The sequence below is a fragment of the Lytechinus variegatus genome, chromosome 6 (genome assembly GCF_018143015.1).
Source record: "Lytechinus variegatus isolate NC3 chromosome 6, Lvar_3.0, whole genome shotgun sequence".
In the NCBI taxonomy this organism is placed as follows: domain Eukaryota; kingdom Metazoa; phylum Echinodermata; class Echinoidea; order Temnopleuroida; family Toxopneustidae; genus Lytechinus; species Lytechinus variegatus.
In genome coordinates this window covers 20,216,339-20,232,008 of record NC_054745.1, presented here as the reverse complement: position 1 = coordinate 20,232,008, position 15,670 = coordinate 20,216,339, and the positions used below count along the sequence as shown (strand labels likewise).

The 15,670-nt window shown below is 37.5% G+C and overlaps 1 protein-coding gene across 1 annotated transcript in view; it reads left to right on the top strand.

Annotated features, from left to right (window-relative positions):
* LOC121417165 (complement C3-like) overlaps positions 1 to 15,670 on the top strand; it is a 110,779-nt gene that overhangs the window by 11,429 nt on the left and 83,680 nt on the right. The window contains exons 5-11 of the mRNA XM_041610757.1: positions 1 to 137; positions 2,481 to 2,544; positions 4,776 to 4,860; positions 6,700 to 6,799; positions 8,719 to 8,961; positions 10,744 to 10,947; positions 12,992 to 13,123. The exon at positions 1 to 137 is cut by the window's left edge and continues 16 nt beyond it. Coding sequence (XP_041466691.1) covers positions 1 to 137; positions 2,481 to 2,544; positions 4,776 to 4,860; positions 6,700 to 6,799; positions 8,719 to 8,961; positions 10,744 to 10,947; positions 12,992 to 13,123 — 965 coding nt within the window. The remainder of the gene's footprint in view (positions 138 to 2,480; positions 2,545 to 4,775; positions 4,861 to 6,699; positions 6,800 to 8,718; positions 8,962 to 10,743; positions 10,948 to 12,991; positions 13,124 to 15,670) is intronic.

The following is a 15,670-nucleotide window of genomic DNA, read 5'->3' as shown; positions in this document are numbered from 1 at the left end:
TCAATCCACATGGTATCAGTGTAAAACAACTTGGTAGGACTCACGCTGATAGCACCGGCTTTCTGTCTGGAGAGTATAGATTTCATGATCATCCAACTTTGGGCATATGGAATGTAACAGCCTTCTACGGTCCAGATGTAAATATACACACTGTAAAAACAGTGGTGTTAAAACTGACACCAGTTGGTGTTAATAGAGGACCACACCCTGAGGTGTTAAAATTACACTCTAGAGATTGAACATAACACCAAAAAGTGTAAATGTAACAACCAAGGGTGTTGTAATAACACCCAATACGTGTTAAACTAACACTGTCAATTTAAGACCGGTGTGAAATGACTGGTGTGGTCCTCTATGTACACCGGTTAACACCACAGTTTTTGCTGTGCACCATCACGGCTCGCATTCTGAAGTTGGGTTAAACTTAGACCACGATCTAACTCTGTTCTATAATTAGGAGAAGCAAAAAATGTCAACATTTTATTTTTATTATATGTTTCTAATGTGTAATGCGCTCTTTCACAATTCTATAACATTGAAGACATCTATCTTATTGCCAGACAGCTAGTGCAGGCCTGGCCAGTGTATGATTTTCTGTGGAATTTACTTATTCATTGAACCTTTACCGTCAGAATTGGCTATCAATAATTAAACCACAGCGTAGGACTGGAGCTTTGAAAAAAAATGGTATATTATCCGGATATTCAGTGGTTTACATTAAACCAACTTCAGAAAATGGGATTATACTAGCACTCGATCCGTTTCTGCAGAGGGGGGAATCACCCTACCAAAATTATATGTTGTAAAAATAGCATAAACAGAATGAAAATATAGGTGAAGGTTTGAGGAAAATCCATTAAAGATTAAGTTATTGGGATTGTAAGTTAAGTCTTTGATTTGTGACAAGTCCTTCCACGAAACTGACGCTCCGATCTCCAGGGGGAAATTCCCTGTTTTTGTAGGGGGAATTTCCCTTTTTTGTTACCAATGTCTTTAATTCCAGACGTCATTGACAAAGTTTATTTTCATACTAAATTCGAAATGAACAAACTCAGGACCTAGTAAACGTTTGCAGAAAATCTGATAATTGTTTATAAAAAATAATTTAAATAGACCCATTTGGCTTTTATATTTATTTCAAAGTTGAATTGACTTTGCAGTTGTAAAATTTGATATAGAGTCTATAAGCATGGAGCCCAGGTTAGTCCTGTCGATTAGATGGACAGCACAGTGCCTGTATACACGTGCATACCGCTCAACATTTTACACTGTGCAGCGCAGTGAAACTGAATGCAGACTTTGATTGAAGTTTGATTTCTTTTGAAGCCGGAGTCGGATCGTGATTAGCTCGGTATTTCCAGTCGACCTGAAAAGATAGATTACAACAGATCTATTATTAATTAATATGTATGTAGATCTACTCCTATTTTAAACATCTGTGGCATTCATTAATGAATAATCTTGTTTTATTTAATCATATGAGTTGAGGACTTTTTAGTTTTAAAGGCAAGAATTAGAGATGGATATGGCTGGGACTGGGTCCGCAGCTCAATATTAAAGTGCACTCATGCCTAGACCAAAAGCTTCGGTCTCTGTTATGTTGGTTGTTCAGCTGAACTTCGTTGGCTTCACTCACCAAATACATATGTTGACGAGGAGAAATTAAAAAATTTAAAAATGTTAAAAAACTCCTCGAAACAGACGGCTGCCAGCTGTCTAACTCATGCCTAGCCTGGAGGCTCCTGGAGAGTAAAAAAATGTCAACTACACATGTCATACATAGGCTTACTTTCCATGGAGCCTGGGCTGGGATACCAATTACCATTGCTCTCTATGTAGGTTTTCTCAAGGTGAAACTAGACCTAAATCACACATTTTACTAATTGTTTTGAGCCCAAACTAGCGTACATGGGCCAAAAGTTATTTATTCCCCCAATTTGATAATGGTGCGTCTATATTTATTCAATACCGGTAATGTAGTAGACTAGTAGTAAATATGAAAAATAATTATAGCACGAGCGTAACCCAGAGTCTGTTATCATCGCCAATGACGCCATCTTGCTGTCTTTGTTATTGATACCTACATACCACACTCGTATTTAGAGGGCGACAATATCATGAGCAGTGCCAACTTAGATTTCAAAAATACTTGCATCGGCCGATAAATTATTTCATGAATCGTAAAATACTTGCATCGGTCGATGCAATATCAAGATCGCTTTATGATATTTATCGATTCAAGAAATATATTTCAAAGAAATATTAGTAGGCCTGCACTGTCCAACATGCTTATCTGAGTCTGTGTTAGTTATTATCAGAATTATCAGTTTTTAGCTAAGATTTCATGATTTCACAAAGATAAGTTTGCATGAATGTACCAGTTCTAGATAAATGATAATATAGTGACAATTAACCTTGAATCATAAGACTTTCTCATGAAATAATTTTTGGCTGCAACTGCTTTCTTATACCTTTAACAGCTCAATAATAGGGCACTTAAGTATCGTGTCAAGTCCAGCGTGACGTTTGAAGTGAAGGAATATGGTGAGTAAACATTTATTTGCTTGTATTTTAAGGACAGCTCATTTTGGAATGACTTCCTTATGTAACCAGCCAACCCCAAACCAACAATAATTTTGCAGTCACATTTCCTTTACGATTGCCATATGGCGAGTCAAAAACAGCCATTTTAACATTTTTGTACCAGCTACATAATAGGTGTTTTTAATAAAGAAATTGAACAAAACAGCTGTTTTCGAGTTTTCGACTCGCTGTATGACCATCGTATAGGGGAAAATGTCACTGCAGTATAAGCCACCAGAATATGCTCTCTGTAAGTCGTCAGAATGATAATTTGGCCTTCAAAAAGTAAACATTTTTTCAAATTCGCTTCTTAAAACTCTGAAAGTGAAAAAGTGATTCACCTTCATGCTGCCAAATTTCAAGTTCTAAAGTGTGATAAGATATAAGGTACGCCATGCTTCTGTGACACTATGGCCCACGTTCACAAAGGTGGTTTTGAAAACCCATGGTTGAGTCCATCAGTCAGACCGCAGGTCCCTATGCGAATGAGCAAAAAGGCCGGACTCATCCAAATCATCTTGTGGCTGAATCCTCGCAAAATCTTGTGATTTTCATTCTCTAAGAATTGACCTGTTTTCTAGTAAAATGAGATATCATCCCATCATCAGATAGACTAGATTAAATGTTATTCTTTCCTATTGGTCATTCATTTTGTGTACAATATTTTGATAAGTAAGTACATTTTTGGCCTGAAAATATGCCTCAGAACTGAATTTTCTTCCTCTGTTTTCTTTTGCATATTGTGCAAATCTTTTTATTTTGAGCCTCAATGATATGACCATGAAACTGAACTTCTGTACTTTCTTACAATGCCACTCTTGATGCAGCACCTTTTAATTGGGTCAAGATCACACTTTTGCCACCAAGGTACGTACAAGACAAGATTTCTGAAATCTTGTACTTGCATGAAATCCAGAGTTCTGATTGGCTGGATAAGGTTCACAGAACAATAGGCACATGTAATTTGAGGAGATTACCACATGGGAAGTGTGACCTTCCCATGAACCCAGGCACTGGAACCGTTGAAATTTGCCAGTGTGTGGTCTCTTTGACCAATCAGAGTGCAGTATTCTTTTTTTCAAGCTGCTTTATGTACTTGGACAATGAAAAGTGTAATCTTGACCCGATTAAACTAATTCTTATTTTGAAACCTATACCATTTTTAAAGCATATATATTCAGCTTTATCACGGTCTCAAAATCATTTGAGCTCAAACAGAAATAAAGTGTGAAAATAGCAGCTTTTGTCAGGTGAAAATAATATTTTTGTAGCATATTTTAGATCAAACTTTTAACCTATATTACAAAATCTTTGAATAAATTCAAACACAATGACCTGAGCGAATGATTCTTCTTCTTTACAATGATACCAAAATCATAATGCACAATTAGAGCAGCAATGACCGAATGAAAAGAGGTGTTTTGGTTTGCATCAAGCTCATTAAATATTCAAAACTTCTCAAGCCATGAAAATCACTTGGATGAAAGAAGCCACTTTTTTTGATCTGCCTACTGACTGCCATGATTTAGGCAGATTTCCTGTATAAATTGTGCTTAATTTAGCTCGTACCGGGTGCGTGAATAAAAAATGTCCAATGCTGATGCGCACTATTGTCATAGTGCGTCAAATTGACGCATATGGTTAGATATGCTATTGTTTGAAGAATGGTCTCATCAATTCAAAAAGTGGACTCATGAATAAGACAGCGTGGATAAACATTAGTCTGCTGGGCAAACCCTTCACTCGAAATAAGGGTCTGAATGTGCAGCCTACTCATGCCTTGTGTACTGAAGGCTCGAACAGCAAGTTTTGTATGTGTTAGTCTTTGCGTGGAGGCACACTTGTTGATCAAAGTTCCAATCAGGGTCTGTGCCTGCAGACTAGATAAACATGGCAACAGGCGTCACTTTGGCGCAATGTGACAAAAGCGTACATCAGCATTGGACATTTTTTAATATATGCCATAAAATAAGCATAATTTATACAGGAAATCTGCATAAACCATGGACTCAATCGTGCGTTTTCAAAACCACCTTTGTGAATTCGGGCCTAATTGTCTTGAAATCCAATGGACGCCATTTTCCTTGCTCTTTTTCTACATTCAAGAGAGGGGAAAGACGTAACCAGTAAGATTCTAATCCATCACAAGTTCTCCCTTTTTTTTCTTCATGTCTTGATTTCCTCGGCTACAGTTCTACCCACATTTTCAGTGAAGGTCGAAACACCTGCGTACATATTAGATGGGGCCGATTCAGTGGTTTCAACAATAAATGCTCAGTAAGTATTTTGCCGTGAGCCAATCAGACGCAAGGATTTGGGAGCTTACAAAAAAAATATCAGTGATTATTTGTTTCATGAAATTCTCCCCTAATGTTTTTGAAGATATCGATATTTGTTTTTCTGATAGTAAATTTCATTGTAAATGATGAAATATAAATGTGGGGGACAATTTTGAGCAAGAATAAAACCAAACAAGTATCTAATTTACTGTCTTAGTCATTGTTTCATAAAGCTGTATGTAAGTTACGTGACTTTTATGAACGACTCACTGGTGATCCCAATTTCTTGTTTTAAGTGATACACGTTAATTTAGTTCCCTACGGAAACATCACCAGTCATTTTTCACATCCACTTGTACACATCAGGTGGGTTTTTCATAAGGCTGTGGGTAAGAGCGACTTTAAGAACGGATGGTGATCCTTTCTTGTTGTAAATGGCAAGCACCAAAAAGTTCATTGGCGATGGTTTAGCAGAAAGGATCACTAGTCGCTCTTAAAGTCGCTCCTAACTTAAGAACAACTTTATGAAACAATCCCCAGGTGGGTGTTTCATAAAAATGTTAGTGAGATATAAGAACGACTTTAAGAACGACTGGTGATCCTTTCTTTTGGTAAATGGTATGCACCATAGAAGATGGTTTAGCGTGTAAGAAAGGATTACCAGTCGCTCTTAAAGTCGCTCCTAAGTTTATGAACACTTTTATGAAACAATCCCCAGAACTGTTTTATGAGAGATGTTAGATGCCCGAGGATGAGGGTTTGCAGTTATAGGTGCGCATCCAGTATCAGGGGCTCGTTGCAGAAAGAGTTGCAATCGATTGCATCTCTAAAAAATCATGCATAATTTGATTTTCAACCAATGAACAGCGCGCATTAGGAACTTGCGCTTGATTTTTCGACTTGTGTTTAAACGCAACTCTTTCTGCAACGGAACCCCAGATTCTACAAAGCATTTCATGAGCCGTAGTGTATGGGGGCAATAGTGACTCTATTATTAGCGCCCCATTGAAGTTAATGTATTATTGACCTAGGGGCTGTTTCATAAAGCTGTTCGTAGGTTAAGAGCGACTTTAAGAACTACTGGTGAACCTTTCTTATGCGCTAAACCATCGCCAATGAATATACCATTTACCGCAAGAAAAGATCACCAGTCGTTCTTAACGTCGCTCTTAACTTACAAACAACTTTATGAAAAACCCACCTGGTCCTAAATGTTTAGAAACCAGGCCAATAACACATTGACTTCAATGGGGCTAATTATGTATTCATGAAATCATATCTCGGGCCCCGGCCATAAACCAATTTTTACCACATTTTGGAAGTAGGGGGGGGGGGGGTTCATCATGCTTTACCAGAATATGGTATCCGAAATGCAAATAAGCAAAAAGTGAAAATTGATGAGGTCACACTTCGGTACTCTCATCAATTTTTCCTACAGGAAATTTGCACAATATCCCTTTTTTTGTGACGTCATCACATTAGTTGGTACTCTATTGTTGAGGTTAATTGGATCAATCACAACTCTTTGTAAGACCGAACCCATTAGGCCTGGTGTTGCGTGTACCATAATGAACAGCTTCATGAAAATACCCCTTTAAACCAGGCTCTATGCACTCACACGTAGTGCGAGGTTAGCATTAGTATACTAATCTTGCACCATCATGATGAACCGCATTTGGCAGTGGATTTCTAACTAGAGGGTCGCGCGTGCTGGGATCCCACTTTAATAGCTTCATTTTTCTGTGCGCGGAGGCATGTAATGAACCCTTGGGTAGGCTCTATGAGGGTGAGAAATCTAATAATGACCTCTTCATTTTCATCCCCCCCCTCCATGCAGGTATGTTTTTGGTAAGCCTGTGATTGGACGTTATGTCTTCAAGTATGGTGTCCTCCAAGATGATGGATCTGTGGAAGAACTAGGGGAAAAAAAAGGACATGTGAGTCTCTGGTGCAATTAAGGGTGGGGTAGTGATGGGACTGGGCTATTAGAGATGGGGGGGGGGGGTGGGTGATGGACATGTGAGTCTCTGGTGCAATTAAGGGTGGGGTAGTGATGGGACTGGGCTTCTTGAGATCGGGGGAGGGGGGGTGTGGGTGATGGACATGTGAGTCTCTGGTGCAATTAAGGGTGGAGTAGTGATGGGACTGGGCTATTTGAGATGGGGGGGGGGGAGTGTGGGTGATGGACATGTGAGTCTCTGGTGCGATTAAGGGTGGGGTAGTGATGGGACTGGGCTAAGAATTGGGGAGGGGGTGTCGGTGATGGACATGTGAGTCTCTGGTGCAATTAAGGGTGGGGTAGTGATGGGACTGGGCTATGAGATGGGGGGGGTGTGGGTGATGGACCCCCCACCCCCCCGATCTTGGCCGCCATTGGATCGCGCCGAAATTTGGCACTTATAGGACCGTATTCTTAAGTCAAATTTAACTTTAAGAGACCATGGTCTAACTCTGTGCTAAAGTTATGGGAAGCCAAAAGTGTCAAAATTTTTTATTAAGTGGTACAGTATAGGTTTCTTATGTTTTTGCTGTGCTCTTTCCTAATTCATTGATGGTGAAGACAATCATCTTTTTATACTTCCTAGACAATTATGAATGATTTGAGAGCCAAATGAGATGAAATATGTTACCTCTACCATTAGTGATTTATGTAACAATTGGCTTTCCATACTTAAACCACAACTTTAAACACGAGTTGAAGTCAAACCCAGCTTATGAATACGAGCCATATTGTTTACCACTACAAGCCAGTATAAAAAAATCTGAAAATATATTCAAATTTATTTGCAAAACAATGTTTTTTTTGCATATTTACCCAATTTCACTTCAATATTTATTTTTTTTCCAGATGTCATCTTTGTAATCTCATTTAAATGTTTTTACAAAAAAATTTGCAAGAGCCAAATTATTCCTTATAAATGTATTCATATATTTTTTAGAATTTCTTATGTATTTCTTCGTTTTTTTTAAAAGTTTTTCAAAGGAGGTTATTACAGACAGTTTAAAAACTAAATTAAACCCTAAATTGATTAAAGCAGACTAATTCCCTATTAACATTTTCATGATGTAATAACCCTTTATGGTGAAGATCACCTTATCAAAAAATTGATTTGAATGAAAAAAAAATCAAAACAAGCAAATTTAAATGGGATTTGCCACTTTATTAAAAATTTGAATCATATCTCAGAAACTAAAATAAATTGATACCTAGAAATTCAGTTATTAATAGAATGGGACTTATGCATTCATAATCTGCAAAAGTCTCAAAATTGAGTTTTTGATCAAAATTGACTGATACGACAGTTTGGATGAATGCCAACAATATGTGCCAGTCGCTCTTTGTAAATAGGACTTTGATTACAGATCGAGCATGTTACCTTAAACTTATAAGAGTATTGCTGAAAATCTGTTTACAAACCTGCAACTTATTCTGGAATATGTCCTTGTCACTGTTCAACATGGAAATACCAGCAAAATAATTACTCATTGATTGCTATTGGTCACCAAAGATATCATTCATGTATCTACACTCCTAAAGTTGTCCTTTGTATGTATAATTTTTAGAATAATGTTTCAACTTCAACTACATACAACCATTGGAATGATTAATCACATCTTTTATTCCTACCGCTGTTGTGTTGGCCGCACCAGGCCAAAAGATGTTTAAAGATGGGAGTGGCTGCTCCCTGTTTGGCTTTCAACAATTAAAGGGATAGAGCTACATCGATCTGGCACTGCTCAGTGCCAGTGGCTGCAAGGCCCATGATCACTTGGGCAATTTGAATTTTCAGAGGATTGCTATTTCTGATTTCTGTTTGTATCAATAAATATGGATTTTCATTTTGTTTTTCATCAGCTAAACGAAGATGGAATTTCTGAAATCACGTTGGACGATCTTGCTACTGATTTTGGCAGTGCGGCATGGTTTGACCAGTATAAAGGTCGTCGTTTCTATGCTAAAGCAATTGTACGTGAGACGGCAACACAGTTCACAGAGGCAGGAATCAGCACAAGTACCGTCTTTGAAAGCTCACCTTACCGATTTAGTACGGAGCGAACAGTCCAGTACTTCAAAGCTGGCCTCAATTTGCAAATCAAGGTAGGATAGACTCGTGTGTATGTAAAATCTACGATGGGAAGCACATATGTACATTAGTCTAGCTGGAGCGTTGTGGCCCAGTGAATTAGTCTCCGGACTTTAAAACAGAGGGTCGTGGGTTCGAATCCCAGCCATGGCGTAATTTCCTTAAGCAAGAAATTTATCCACATTGTGCTGCACTCGACCCAGGTGAGATGAATGGGTACCCGGTAGGATTTATTCCTTGAACGCTTTAGCGCCTAATGATATGGCGGCTTAGCTACAGCCGGAGTAATAATATGATACCAATTATCAAGAGTGCAGTTGAGTATATATGCACATAGTAACTGCACTAGCGGTATATACATGTAAATGGACATATATATTAATAAAAAGACCTTATATTGCTTAACCCTAACTAGGCCGGGCTTTTTTGGCTGTTCTGTGGCGGGGGGGGGGTTAATTCAACCCCCCCCCCTGAGATATCGGCCGCTGTCGTGCGCTGGTAGTGTGCAATGTAATCTACAAGGCTGTATGGTAAAATTTTACAAAATAATGAGATTTTATCGTATATGAATTAATTATGCTAATTGATGCAAAAATCATACTTTTTGCACTAATTCACTAAATAAAACTCCTAGAATGCTAATTTTTTATAAAAATATTCTTCGTAGCATTCTTAACAATCGCAATTGAAAAAAATCTTTGGTTTGGAAATTTCTTATGTACTTTATTGTTTTATGAATTCATTATGTATTTCTTTGTTTTTCAACCTTTTGTTTTTCTTTGTTTTTTTCACCAGATTTATTGCACAACCTTTTTGAAGCATAATTATGCTAAAATCGATTGATTTCAGCGCTTTAAAGCAAAAATAATCATATCTTTATGAATAAGATGAGAAAATTCAATTTGCATTGACTTTGTACACAAAATCACGTTTTGGAACAATTTTTGGTCTGACATGCACTTACAAAATGTTGCGTAATTTCAAAACCACTTACTCGGGCGTCACAAATTTGGTCTCAAAAGATGCACGAGACTTAAAAGTATGAACTGTGTGAGTGGCGCATTCAAAAAATTTTGCACGGCGGAATGATCGCAGAAAATGTTGAGGGGGGGTTGATTCAACCTCCCCCATGGTCAGTTTAGGGTTAATAATACATTGGTATTCAAAAAGTAACAGTGAGGAGATTAGCTTATATCTGAAAGAACTGTATTCCTGTTCTTTCTTTGACATCTCATGTTTGAGTGAACCCCAAATATTTAACTGTGTTTTCTCATTGTGTGTAAACTTCTGAATTTTTTCCACATTCCTAAAAAGCAATTGTGTGGGTTATTGTATTTTGACAAATTCTGTCTAAAGTCAAAGCTTAAAGTGTGCAATTTCTAGCTCAATAAAAGTCTAGGAATTAATCCATTTCTACTGAATTAGTTTATCAGTGTCCCTTTAACTCATGAGATCATATATATTATTCACCGAGGCAACGATTCAAAATCCAGGTATAATTTTTTTTAACAGTTACAGATTTCCCGATATGACTTTATTCCCAGCCATGGTGTTTTCCTTCAACAAGAAATTCACCCACATTCTGCTGCACTCAACCCAGGTGAGGTGAACCATTAGGAAATAATTTCTCAAAAGCTGTGAGCTCTGGGATTGCTAGACAATAGATGGATAATTTAGGAGCTCGTTGAGCACTTGCAAGGTGGATACATGTGCTATACAAATCCGATATTTATTTATTTCATTTTTTTATATATTTATTTACAAATTTATTTATTAAAAATTACCCTTGTTCACAGCTGGATTTAACCTTTGTAAATGGAGATGTTGCCCCAGGTGTACCTGTGCGAATCCAAGCTTATGGTACCAATACCAATGGCATTGAGAGTGAACTTCCTAGCGTGAACCAGGGGGGGAATGCGGTGATACCAAACACAGATGAACAAGGAGGCATTCAAACCTCTCGTGACATCCAGTCAAATGTGGTCAGCGTTCGGGTAGTGGTGAGTATTATCTTTGCCAAGCCCCGATCTATCGCCATTAATAGTGTCTGATGTTATTTATGTTATAGCGCCACCTTGTGTCGCTTTGGCTTGGAGAAGCGTCTTGCTGTCTTTTGCTTGCATTGCATTGCTCTATCTTCGATAGTTTCTCCTAACTGCTTCAGTTATGTTAAAAGAGTAAAAAAGTAAGTTGTCTGTTGACTCGTTTGTTCCTTCTCGGTGGCAGCGGTGGGATACAAACCCATGTCATCGAAATGACCGGTGACTCAGTTTTTTTGTATGAAGTATTTTCCAAAAGGGGTACACTAGGCTGAAATTTTTTTGATTTGAACAGAAAAATTAAAATCAGACAAACAAGACACTGAAAATTTCATCAAAATCGGAGAAGGAATAACATTGTATAATGTTTTAAAGCAATGTTTGTTTTGGTGAAACAGTTCTGTGCATATTCATGAATATGTAATAAGCAAACAGATGATGTCATACTCCCACTAATTCTATCATATTTATTCAAATTTTGTCCACCAAGAATAAACAATTGGATTGACACCTGATTTAATGCGTAAGATACTCATTTCTTCTTCTCACTTGACTATTCTGTTACAAGGGAGACATATCATATTTTGTACACACATATTCAAAAATATCAAATAATCATCATGTAGTAACATAAGAAAGAGGACAATGGAGACCAGGGGCCCGTCTTACAAAGAGTTGCGATTGATCCGATCAATTGTAACTATGGAAAGCCAGCAAAGTCAACATATAAAATACGTGTTTGGTAAAACTTCTCTACATATGAATGTATGTCCATAAATTAATTGTTTGCTTGACAATTTGGTGTGTTCTCCTTTGGTTATAAAGGACATCTTGTCAGTTTCCTGTAGAAAATATAACGCTGATGGATTTCCATAGAGTTAAGATTGAGTTGCGATTGATTGTGTTAAACTCTTTGTAAGACAGCTGATATCATTAGCCCACCTAATGGATGACAGTGTGCATTTAAACATTTAAACAAAATAATTCTAGACGTTAATATTCAATAACTTTGTTCTTACTCATCAGATTTTTAAAAACTTCTCAGTGTTCGACTCGGGGAATTTCACTCTGTTTATTCAAGGTGTATTTGTTTTCAGCATGGAGTATCCCTTTAAGGCCACCAAAATCCTTATGTTCGGTCTACGAGCTAACTTTGGAACAAAATGTACAATTTGATGCAAATATTGAGACAGCCGCAATAAAAATAGACATATTGATATTTTTAAAAGATATATAAAAAGAGGAGGGGGAGTGCACAGGCTGGCTTTGCCCTCCCCTGGATCCGTCAAGTCGAGCGTGCCAAGTTTCAGAAATTTTCAAACTGACCAAAACAATTGCAGAAAAACTACTTTTTTATCACTCTCCCATCATCAATTTCACTCATTTTTTCACTGAGTGATTATGAAACAAGGAAGAATCAGAGAATGAAAAAAAAATCCATAAATTTTGAATTTTTTATTGGTTTTTCGAATTCCGAGGAAATTTGTTTTGCGACTTGGCTCTTACTTCAGTGTGATCAGACGCATTACAAAATACAGTTGACGTCACTGTCCCTTTCATGCAGTAGGTCTATGATGATATGCTAGTCATGAAAACCTTTGTTTTACGGACTTTCTCATGAAATCACCCTGTAATGCAACTACTTTAAAAATTAAGGGGGATCTAAACTACTTGAGGTAACTTTAGAACAAAGGTAGAGAAAAAATGAGGCCTAAATGTTATTATTACTGTCTCTTTGTTTGTTTTAATCTTCCTCAGACTTTTGGTGGTCTGTTTCATTGATTTTCTCTTTTATACATGTATGAACTCATCTTGTTTCTTGATTGACATTCTACTTTAAATTGTAATGTTTAAGTGTACTTTTTCAAAAAGAATTTGCTGGCGTTTCTTTTCTTTAAGGTGTCTGTTGTGCAAAATGTGAAAAATTGATATGTGCATTCGCTTGTGAGTAAAGGCAAAATTGAAATGATTATATGAACATTTTTAGTGTGTCATTTTTTAACAGGCCTCCACTGTGAGCGGAGACTACAATCCCGAAAACCAAGCGTCTATCTCATTTGAAGTTACGCCTTCAGACCCTGAAAATGGAGAATTCATCTTAATCAGGCCACAGAATGCAGATGATCGTAAACTAGTTGTAAGTCATGTGTGACCAGTCACCCCAAAACCCAAAATAAATCACTAGGGCCCTATTGCATAAAAGTTACTCTCATTGCAGTAACTTTGCCATCCAGTGGTGACTTCCCTTAAATCCTTCATTCTGATTGGTCGCTTTTCATTGTTACCATAATAGTAACTTTTGTGCAACTGTGTCCAGGAGGGTGTTTCACAAAGAGTTGAGTGTGACATAGGACCTTTTCACACGTGAGTCTTGAATCATTGTACTGATGATTGCAATTCGTCTTTCGAATCATCGGGCCTTTCTCACGGAAAATTTGTACCGCAGTTTGAGTGAAAATTAATTGGACTGAGCAGAATTCGAATTTGTGATTCTAGTTTGGTTTCACACTTGCTAAAAATTTGTCATTATAACCTCACTTTTCTCTGGAATCATTATTCAAATTACCATTTATTACTGTGTGAAAGGGCGGTTAGAGTCTCATTTAAATTCACAGTTGTGTGCAGTAGAAGGCACCATAGAAAATACAGAGTTATGTATAGAAATAATTCAATGAGAATAGCAATAGCCATGTAATTGTATTATTGAAAATAATTAAGACTTGGCGAGGCTGCTTGTTGTTTAAGTAATACTGTTATTGCCATGATTGAAAAATCATTTTATCATCTTTTTTTACCCTTTGAATCATGAGGGTCCTGCAGCTTAATTTGGTCTTGCAATGGTTGAACCATAGAGCTATTACAGAAGGAGATTCTTCTTTCAATTCCTCTGTTAATCCTTTGCTAACGCTTCCCTCTGGCGAAGGAACGATATCTAGCATCAATCGGCGAGCCGCTAGGCAAAAGTAAGAGCCCACTTACGTAACGCGATAAGCCCGCTCGTAAAATCTGAGGTCAGTTATTTTTTTGAAGGTCCCTGCGAGGCACCGCCGAAAACGACGTTCTTCCACATAACTTCCCTTCGAGCTCTGTTTTTTTCAAAATTGAAACACGACTTGCTGTACTTCCAACATCCATATCGCTTCGTACGGATTTCTGATGTACATCTTTCATGTATGGCTGAACTTCTGAGATGATCCCCTTTGCATACATACCAAATACGTCACAATCTAATTTGACTCAACAAAATTACAAACGGAGGAAGTTGGAGATTGGTCATGTTAGGTATGTCTGTCCTCCTTCCGTAGTTAAATCTTTCCCTGCCCGTAACTGTTTAAGAAATTATAACAAGGTGAAAAAGCATACTTTGAGCTTAATTTTTATGCAAAGATCATTTGCATGATTACAATGGCCTTGATGATATAACAACGAATCTACGGGGGCATTTCTACGTCGATTGATACATCGTCGAGTATCTTCGGGTGCCCCATGTACTCCTATTTGTGTAAGTTGAAGGTGAGCGTGATGCTTGAGCTCCGAGCTCGCGCGCCCTGCTCATTCACACAGTACAAGCCTCAGCTCCGGACCGTTTCGGAAAAACTTTATTTGACGCATTTGAAGAGATTGATCTAGACCTAACTTTTATGATATTTTGTTGATTACGGTCTGTAAATTTTATTTATATTAATATTACCCATTTGGTACGAATGACAGCGTTTTAGATTGCATTCGATCAACCTTTCCTATCTTATGTATAGGGCTGATGTAAGTGTGAAAGTGCCGTTATGGACCACCCTACTGTGAGGGGATTAGCGGTGCCGTGCATGGGGGAAAGCGTTCGAGAGAGTCAATCCTACTTCTGTAATAGCTCTATGGTTGAACATATCTCACTGGGAACTGAAGACCCGCACGGGATGAGTGTGTCTTTGCCTTGGTTTGGGATGTGAAGCAGCATCATGTTCCAATCCATGTCTGTTGAATAAAAAATACACACAAAAAGACAGAAATGTTAGCAACTCCAGCCGTCACTGGAAATGAAAAAAAAATACTTAATATAAATAAATGTTTAATGAAAGCACAGCTGGATGAGTCGGTTTTACAAAATCTGGAGTGGATGAGTAGTGAACCCCTTAAATTGTCAGTGAACGGTGCAGCAAACACAAGGGCACCAGGCCCCACCAGGATGTAGCTGGGAACTTCAGTGATGGCGATGGAGGATGGTACTTAGTAGTGATTTAAGATTTCTATTTATATCTAAGTAGCTGTTTGTTATGTACATGTATGAAATTTTGTATCCAAAGGAACTGTTGCTGCGCTAGCGCCATGAGCGTCTCTGGATGGTGTGTGCGCTCAATAAGATATCCCTATTATTATTTTTAACAGATGAACTGATTTTATAAGATTTGCTACCTAGATTATGTAGTACAATTTTCAAGAAAATTGTCGGTTAAAGTATTAATTTTACATTTCTAACAAATATCTAAAAAAATGTACCAAAATATGTTTAATTACCACTGTATTTTTTTGTTATTTTCGTTTTTATGTAAATCCTTCATTTTTTTAAACCTTTGTCAACACCAAATCTTAACCTAAGGTTTAATTTTTGAAATCACAGCATTACTTAGAAAGTATATGGATCTAGCTCATGAAACTTGGCCATAAGGTTAATAAAGTATTACTGAACATT